This window comes from Chrysochloris asiatica, unplaced genomic scaffold (assembly GCF_000296735.1).
Source record: "Chrysochloris asiatica unplaced genomic scaffold, ChrAsi1.0 scaffold00157, whole genome shotgun sequence".
NCBI lineage: Eukaryota > Metazoa > Chordata > Mammalia > Afrosoricida > Chrysochloridae > Chrysochloris > Chrysochloris asiatica.
The window spans coordinates 878,978-888,499 of record NW_006408675.1 but is presented as its reverse complement, the minus strand read 5'-3'; the positions used below and the strand labels follow the sequence as shown (position 1 = coordinate 888,499).

At 37.9% G+C, this 9,522-nt stretch overlaps 1 protein-coding gene across 2 annotated transcripts in view; it reads left to right on the top strand.

Moving 5' to 3' along the window:
• OCLN (occludin) overlaps positions 1-9,266 on the top strand; it is an 80,178-nt gene extending 70,912 nt beyond the window's left edge. Inside the window, exons 7-8 of one of the 2 annotated variants that reach the window (XM_006870961.1) lie at positions 6,612-6,653; positions 8,840-9,266. In XM_006870961.1, the coding sequence (XP_006871023.1) occupies positions 6,612-6,653; positions 8,840-8,941 (144 nt within the window). In that variant the 3' untranslated portion in view covers positions 8,942-9,266. The remainder of the gene's footprint in view (positions 1-6,611; positions 6,654-8,839) is intronic. The other variant, XM_006870962.1, reaches the window with a different exon arrangement.
• Positions 9,267-9,522: the final 256 nt, after the last annotated feature.

Genomic DNA, 9,522 nt, shown 5'->3' with positions numbered 1-9,522 from the left:
CAACAACAACAACATCAGACTAAGACAGACTAGAAAGAAGGAGAGGCAGATCACTTCTGACAGGTTAGCTACTGCAAACCTTATGAGTAGCAGCAGAATGTTGTCTGATATAGTGCCAGAAGATGAGCTCTCAAAATATGCTGAAGATTATTCAGTAGCAGCTGTAGTACTACACTGAAAGAGAGCTGCCAGAAATGCAAGCCAGATTCAGAAGAGGACATGGAACAAGGGATATCATTGCTGTTGTCAGATGGATCTTGACTGAGTGCAGAAAATACCAGAAATTTACTTGTGCGTTATTGAACCTACAAAGGCATTTGACTGTGTGAATTATAACAAACTGTGGATAAAGTTGCAAAGAATGGGTATTCCAGAACACTTAATTGTGCTCATGGGGAACCTGTACACAGACTAAAGAGGCAGTCATTCGAACAGAACAACGGAATACCAAATGGTTTAAAATTGGTGTATACCAGGAATATGTCCTTTTACTCTATTTATTCAATCTGTACGCTGATCACATAATCCAAGAAGCTGCATTATATGAGAAAAATGTGGCATCAGGCTTGGAGACGAAGTCATTAACAAGTTGTGATCTGCAGATGACACAGCCTTACTTGCTGACAGTGAAAAGGTGAAAAATACTGATGAAGATCAAAGACTATAGCCGTTAGTATGGATTGCACTTCAATGTAAATAAAGTAAAATTCTGCACAATGGGACCAACAAATAACACTATGAAAATGGAGAGAAGACTGAAGTCTTCAAAGACTTCTATTTGTTTGGATTCACAATCAACACTCATGGAAGCTGTAGTCAAGAAATCAAACTGATGTATTGCATTAAGCAAATCTGCTGCCAAAGTCCTTTTTAAATTGTTAAAGAGCAAAGATATCAGTTTGAGGACTAAAGTGCTCCTTATCCAAGCTATGGTATTTTCAGTAGCCTCATATGCATGTGAAAGATAAACAAGGAATAAAGAATTTCACAGAAGAATCAATGCATTTGAATTATGGTGTTAGAGGAAAATATTAAAAGTACCATGGGCTGCCAGAAGAATCAATAAATCTGTTTTTGAAGAAATACAGTCAGAATGCTCCTTAGAAACCAGGATGGTAAGACTTTGTCTTTCATACTTCGGACATGTCAGGAAGAATCAGTCTTTGGAGAAGGACATCATGCTTGGTAAAATGCAGGGAGGGCTGGCAAAAAAGTGGAAGACTGCTAATGAGATGGATTGACACCTGGCTGCAACTATCGGCTCAAATTTAACAATGTGAGGATGGCGCAGGGCCATGTCTTGTTTTGTTATACATATGGTTACTGTGTGTCAGAACCTGACAACATTTATATACATCAGTTTTGATGTAAAACCATTGTATATATTTTACTTGTATCCTTTCTGGTTTGGGGGTTATTGGTTTTTTTTAACTTTATACTTGTTGTTGTTGTTGTTGTTGTTGTTAAGTGCCATCGAGTCGGGTCCGACCCATAGCGACCTTGTACAGGGTTTCCGAGGGTGTACTAGTTTCTGATTATCTTTTTGTTGTTGTTGATCACCTGGTTGAGGGAGTGTTGTGTAGATTTCTCCTTTGTTACTGTTCCCTCTTTCCATATTGTACATTTGGAAGTTACTAATGCAGCCCATATTCAAGGAATGGGGAGTTATGTGCTACCCGTATGAAAACAAAGCATTTCCCTAAATTATTTAGAATTCTTCTGAACAAGAGATTTGTATGTATGTATTCATTCATTCAGTTACCATAGACTCATGGTTATATTTGATGTGTTTTGTTCTGTTGTGCATAGGGTTGCTATGAGTCGGTACCGACTTGATGGCACCTAACAACACAAGTTAATACTAATCTCCTTTTCTTAATATGATGCTCAGATTGTTCTAGCTTTGACTATTGGGAGCTCTGTTGTCCTTGACATAACTCCATCATTGTGGGATTTTTTTGTTTCTCTTTCATCACTTCCTTTTTCTTTTGTTTGTTGGTTTTTATCTTGTTTTGTTTTAAACAAACAAATCTAGTCTCACAATTTAGAGCAGTTTCTATCACTACTTATATACTTCTTTATTACACAATAATAGCTTATGGTTTTCATGACAATAATAAAGATCCGTTGTGTTTTGTTTTCTTTTATTGTTTTTATTTACATTTTATATTTTTGTATATATTGTTATGGATCAGCCATTTTTAAAGATCTTGGATAACCAAGTCAGCCTTTAGAGCATTCTCTGTCCTACTCCTGACTATATACTTGTAGTGTGACCATGCTCATAATCTCAAAGGAGAAAAAAACAACAACCTTGTAACAAAAAGCAAAAACAACAAAAAATTATACTCTCATTCGAAGCATTCCAGTAACTTTTTTGTGTGTATGTATTAAGCTGTACTATAAGTAGTTGGTTTGTATGCAATGGTTAAAAAAGGCCCAAGATAAAAAGGTTTCTCTCCCGGTTTGTTTTTTCTTTGTGAAGTCACTGTTTATGTTTATGGCTTGTTTATGTATGCGTGAAACAATATTGTCTCACAATAAACCAGGATTTTATTTTGCTAAATTGTTCTCAAAAGTAAACAGAAAGAAAATGGCTCCCACAGCTGTAGAAATGAAAGAGGCTTAGGTCCAGGTCAGATTGTCAGGGAAAGGTTAGGATGCTTCACTCTCAGTTCTAGCCCTCTGTGGCTATGTGCTTGTCTATGGGCTCAGGAGTTCCCAGATCTCAACTGACTTCAGATCAACCAGCCTTTCCTCTTCTCTCTCTCCTTTCCAGGTCGATGGGAGTCTATCCCATAGACATTTTTTTTTCTGATCAATATTGATAGATTTTAATGAAAAGACACTGGAACTAGGGAGAAGTCAACAGAACTTGTAACCAAAATACTCAAATTCAATAAGCCAAACTTTACACTTAAGATACTTGCTGCTCTGAAGTAACCTTATTGGCTTTTGAACTCCCAGCAGTCCCTGGGTGGCTCAACTACTGATTGAAAGGTTGGAAGTTCAAATCCACCCAGAGGAGTTTCAGAAGACCTCGTGTCTGCTCCTTAGGGGTTTTGTTTTTTTTTCTAGTTTTTATTGTGACTTGAATGATTAATTTGCATGGGGGCATATCAGTTTTACACTCGTTTCATTGCAGTGATGACAATCTCCTCTGTGCATTATCACTCAACAGTATTTGTTTCTATTCCTTTTGTTTTTTGGTGGGGGAGGGCAATGTACACAAAAACACATTTTGCACATTTTGCAAGCCTGCTCCCTGGCTGCTAGCACACAGCCTTTCTCTTTAGAGTCCTCAGCTGCTCTCTCTCCATGGCTTTCATCTCTGCTTCCACCAATGGTGTCGCTGCTTCTCTGCATAGGGTCCCACATTCCATTTGTGCTTTTCTCCTTTGATGGTCCTAGGATTCTCTGTTCCAGGACTGTGTAAAATTAACTACTCCCCTCTTTTTGTTACAAAACTTATACCTATACAATCCAATTGTTTTTTAATAACTATGTAACAATAGCATAGTTGTACCATAATTTACTTCAAAGTCATTTTCTATGTTGCTGATCTGTTTGTTTATCTACCCAGAACAAATTCCAGAAGATGAGATTACACAACTTTAACCTTTGGATATGAAAAAATCTACCTATCAAAGATTTTTTTTTACCAAACACATTCCTCTCAGTAATACACTTTGCAGGAACTCATTTGACTTGCATGTGCCTAAAAAATTACTGCCTTTTAAAAAATGTTTTATTGTGAATTGAGTGAAGGTTTACAGAGTATATCATCAGTTTTTACATTCAACCAATCATACACATCATTACAATAATTGCAATCCCCTCCGAAAAATCGTTGCCTTTTATATTAGGGTAAGGTCATAGAAATTAAACCTTTTTTTTGCATCATTTCATAAATTTACTGTAAATTCCTATTAATTTTATTACCTTCTGCCATTTTGCTATTGAGGCATTCTACCTTTCAATATGGAAGTATTTGCTTTAAAAGCTTTAAAAGTTGGTGGGAAATTTTCATTGCCTTTTTTTTTAAGTTTTTATTATGAATTGAGTGATAGTTTACATGGGAAAACATCAGCTTTACATTCATCCTATTGTATTTCATTTCATTGCAATGATTACAATCCCCTCCATGCATCATCATTCAACAGCATTTGCTTCCATTCCTCTGTTTTTTGTTTTTTGGATGTACACTGAAGTACTCAAGAATATAGGCATATTAACCATTCAAACAACCCTGCAAACCTGCCCCCCGGCCATCAGCACACAGCCCCTCTCCCTCCCTGAGTCCAGAGTCCCTAGCCGCTTCATCTCTCCACACATCATCATCTCTGCCTCCATCTCTGCCTCCATCTCTGGCATCACTGCTTCTCTGGACAGGGTCCTGAACTCCACTCTTCACCCTTGATGGTCCAAGAGCCCTCCGCCCCTGGACTGCAAGATCAACCACTCCCCTCCTTTTGTTACAAAACGTCTATCTTTACATTTGCAACACTTACAATCAGTCCTGGTAGCAACTATTCACTGTTGAACCACAGGAGTCCTATCCCCATCTCCTTTCACCAACCTGTCCAGACAGATTGGAAACCACTCAGTGGAGATTCTGCCTTCCCCTGTACCCTCTGGAACTAGGCTCCCTCTTGAAAGCTTGTAAGCTAGTCACTTTGTGCCTTTGTAGCTCCTCCATTTTGGGTAGCCAATGTCTAAGTTGCCCATCCCTGTCAAGCCTGTGTACCAAAGGGGTGGGAATGATCCTTGCTGTAAAGATTTGTTCCCTCTTTTGAGCTACTACATTCATAAGTATAGGTCAAGTTCATCAAATTATACTGGATTACTCTTTTTTACCTCTTCTTTCTTTTTCTAGTAGAGTTCTAATTATCCAGCCATTGAAGCCAAGTCAAATGTGCTGAAGTTAGAAAGAGAAATAATAACCCTCTCTCTGCCCGCCGTGATTTTGAGCTTCTAGTCTTAGAGAGACACTGACATCAAACATTCTTGTTCATTGTCTTTAAATGCCATTTTCCACAAACTTTTAGAAGCCCACGCCCCCTCATATAATTTGATTTTATTATCATTTTCTTTTGTGGTTTCTGTATAGGGTGGTCACAAACACTTTGAATTCAATAAACATTTATTAGATACTTAATTCTTTCCTAAATGATATGAAAGTGCTGAAGTTAGAATGAGAAATATAACCCTCTCTCTGCCCGCCGTGATTTTGAGCTCATAGTCTAAGAGAGACACTGACATCAAACGTCTTGGTGTGATAACTGCTGTGTTTGCATTATGTTCAGAAAGGTCTGTAACTGACTGCTCAGAGAAGGCATCATGCCTGCTCAAGGTCTGGGAGTTCCAGGGGAAGTTAAGAATTTATCAAGACATATATTGGATCTACAAAAAAACCTTCAAATCTAATACAATGGTTTCAAAAAAATAGCAACTTGCCTAAACAATTCTAAAAAATAACATTTTCTCTGTCTTTTGGCAATATTTCTGTGTGGTCACCGCCTGGTCCTGTGTCATCCTCACAATTATTGTTATGCTTGAGCCATTGTTCATCTCACTCTGCCGATCCATCTCATTGAGGGTCTTCCACTTTTTTGCAGACACTCCATACATTTGCATTTTCCACTTCTAGCATTTCTTGAGAGGGTTTATTCCCCCTTGTAATGTAATAAGTGTTAGTGTTAGGCATTTAAAATAGGGAAGAGGGAGGGGCTAACCACATATCAGTCACAAAAATTGCAGGAAACAACATGACCTATCAGGAGAGCCTAGTAAAAGGAAAGATAGAAAAGTGGTCTTTCCCCTAAATCAGGCATGCACAGGAAAGACTCAGACTTACCCTATGTAATGGGAAGGAAGTATATCAAGCTTGGGACTATATGACCAATAATGAATCCTACATTGTGATACGAAAATGTAGGAATCAGGAGATAACTATCAGGAGAACCTGAGTCTGCCCCAGAAGATGGCAGCATGAAAAATGAAACCAGGAACTCACTCAGCACTCTCTTCATTTGCAAGGAGTAGCACGTTCTCCTCTCTGCAAGAACATCTATGCTTTAAGAAATTTTCATGCTTGCTATTAAAAAAAAAATAAAGAATTTATCCAGACAAAAAGCAGGAAGCATGATTTTACAGCTATAAGGAGTGTATGATCAGAGATCTGGAAGCATTAGTGTGCTTAGTGTATTTTAAGGACTGGTAAATGATGAGCGTTGGCACAGGAAAGGTGGGAGACTAGGTTTGTAGAGAAACAAAAGCAGAGGCTGGCTTAGTTTTGTAGTGAGATATAACCTGACCATAGCTGTGCCGTAGAAGACACCTTTCCTGTGTGCGGGGCAGGTGGGAGGGCTGAAAAACAGCAGAGCAAATAGCGTTACCTGCTTGTGTGAATGGGGCATGAGAAATACATAGATAATGTTGTGAATGTTTCTTCTGTGGATTCTTTCACACTCTCCAGCCTGAAGACTTCATTATGCTATCTTTTTGTTAGAAGGTAACATTTTTAGTTCTAAAGTATAGCATCAGAAACATTTTTCTCGAGAGACAAAGTACCCCTCTAATGTGTATTCTCTTGTGTTTCTCACTAACAGGCAGCTGCTGATGAATACAACAGACTGAAGCAAGTGAAGGGAGTAAGTACCCAGGGTTATAAGGTTGTTTTGGAGAGAACATTTGTGTGCTTTTCATTTAACCTTTAGAGCAGCTTATAAGTGCCTTGTCATAGCCCAGTTATAGACAAAAGGCCTATAATTGCGAGACAGAAACAGCAATTGAGACACTGGACTCTTAGTTTCAGTGTTTGCAGCTGTATCCAAAATGGACTAAAAACTTTTTTTTTTTAAGTTGAAGTTGTTGTTGTTGTTATCTGGTTGATTTCTGTTCAGCTAGCCATCCAAACTAGGTCAAACAGATTCTATCTGCAAGTCTGGGAGTTCCCGCATGCCTCCTTGCACTTCAGACCAGCTGGCCAACATCATAGATTTTATTTGACAAGTTTAAACTTTATATAAATGGAATCACATAGCATGTATATTTCGAGTGGCTTCTCTTGTTCACTATTAAGTTTGTGAAGTACATTCACGTTGTTCATTCATTTTATTGTTGTGCAACAAATTGTTTATTATCCATTCTGCCATTAATGAACCTATTGAGTTATTCCTCAGTAGTGCAGTTACAAACATTTTTGCAGTTGTCTTTCCATACACATAGCCGATGAGTGAAACTTTAGGGTATTTGGACCTTAGTTCATGTGTCTTCTTTCAAACACTTTTCCAGGGCGGTATGGTCAATTCATGTGTGCACCCAGCAGTACAACACACTGCTACAAAAAATGGTGGTTGTTGTGAAGTGTCATCAATTCAGTTCCAACTGATAGCAAACCCATATAGCATTTCTGAGAAGCAGCTGACTGGTTTGAACCACTGACTTTGTGGTTAGCAATCCAGTGCTTATCCTGCAGTACCACACCAGAACCCCACAAATAATAGAAACCTTCATTAAATAAAAATATCAACATGTGAAGCTATTGTTTTTTACGTCTACTCCATCTAGGTCTGTACATTCTGAAGGCAGTGTTTCTATCTCTCTAACCATTCCCTGAAGAATTCTGCACTCTTCAGTTTATATCATAAAAAACAGCAACTTGGGCATCCTTGAAGGGACTCAAATCATGTTCCTTTTAGTTGTTACTTGAATTTTGTGACGATAAAGAAGTCTGAAGGGACAAGGTCTGCGCAGTACGAGGGATGAAGTAAGGTTTCCCAACAAAATTCTCATAGGCAGCCTTTACTACCCTCGAAGAACAAGCAGGTCCATTGTCATCATGTAATAAAATTCCTCAGGGTAACTTTTCTGGCTGTTTTCTCACCAGTGCAGTTTCCAGTTTTTATAAACCTTCTTCCTAATAAGTCCCTGGAGTCCTGGTGTGGCGTTATAGGATAAGCACTGAACCGCAAGGTCAGTGGTTGAAACTCACCAGCTGCTCCTCAGAAACCCTATACAGGGTCTCTATGAGTTGAAACTGACTTGACAGTACTTAGAAACAGTAAGCCTCTGCGATTGTCTTGTATCCTTCAAGGAAATCATCAAGATTAGCCCTTTTGAGTCTCCAAATAAGAGTCTCCATAGCCTTTTGAGCTGATCTCTCTGCCTTGAATATAGCTGACCCAGCAGATCCCCTTGGAAGCCATTGTTTTGAGTGGACTTTTATTTTTGAAAGCACCCTAATGAGGCGAAGACAATTGCATCACTGAGAGAACTTGTCTGCAGACTTCCACTGATGGCAGAGACAAGTTTAAACATGTTTTGTCATAAACAAGTGTTGGCGTCATCAGTCTGTTGACTTAAAACATGTTTTGCTTGTAAAAAAATTTATATTAAACACATTTTAAAATCTTAAATGCATGATTTTAAAAGGTAGAATTTCTTTTCTCTCTTACCTTCAACCTCCCAATTCATACTGTTCTCCTTACGAAAAATAGTATCATCAGTTATTTGTTTTAATTTTTAGATGGTGTCTTAGCAAAAAGGCCAATAATTTCCCCTGTCATTTACAAATGTTTACAAATGAGTATATCCTTTGTTAAACTCAGGTTAGGTTGGTATGAGGTGACAGAGGAAAGAGAATCGACTGTCTGTGTGGTTAGTGAATATTGTTAGGTGCCTTAGTATGTTTCCTCATTTAACACTCCCAACAACTTGATTTGACTAATTAGTAGTCTCGTTTTTCTTTCTACCTCTGCCTTCCCATTAGCTAACATATAACCTTTTATTATTATTATTATTGAATTACCTGATTCATTTTTTCCCCCATGTTTAGTCTGCAGATTACAAAAGTAAGAGGAATTATTGCAAGCAGTTGAAAAGCAAATTGTCCCATATCAAGAAGATGGTGGGCGATTACGACAAACGGAAAACATAAAAGGCACATGTCACCTTACTTGAGAGATGAAGATATATCTGATGTCTCTGCAGTGTTCTCATAAGGCAAATGACTGGACTCTAACCTGGAAGACCAAACCTTTGAGACTATTACAGAGTTTTGGTAGCTTTAATATCCCCATAATATCATCAGTATTGCAGCATTGTATAAATAACTTTTGAAAATCAACTTAGCTAAACACTCCAATTTAATGATTTTATTTTTTAAGCATTGGTTCTTGTATTAAGAACTAAATACTGTGCGATGTTTTTAAATCTGAAAGGAAAAGATCCCGATATGAACTGTGCTGTAAACTTTCACACCCTGAACATGTTTAAATAATAATATGTAATTCACATAAATGATCTCCTTTAATCCTTCCAACTACTCTTCCTTTTTAGATAAGGAAACTATGTCCCCGTGTTGATGTCTCTAAAGTGACACTGCATGTTTGCTTTTATGCCGTTTTGGTGAAGTCTGTTTTCTGACTCCACTAATAGTCTTTGGCTTTTCGTATTTTAACTAGCATACACACTGCATTCTACCAGTCTCTGACTACATAAGTGGTTCAAAAGAACGTT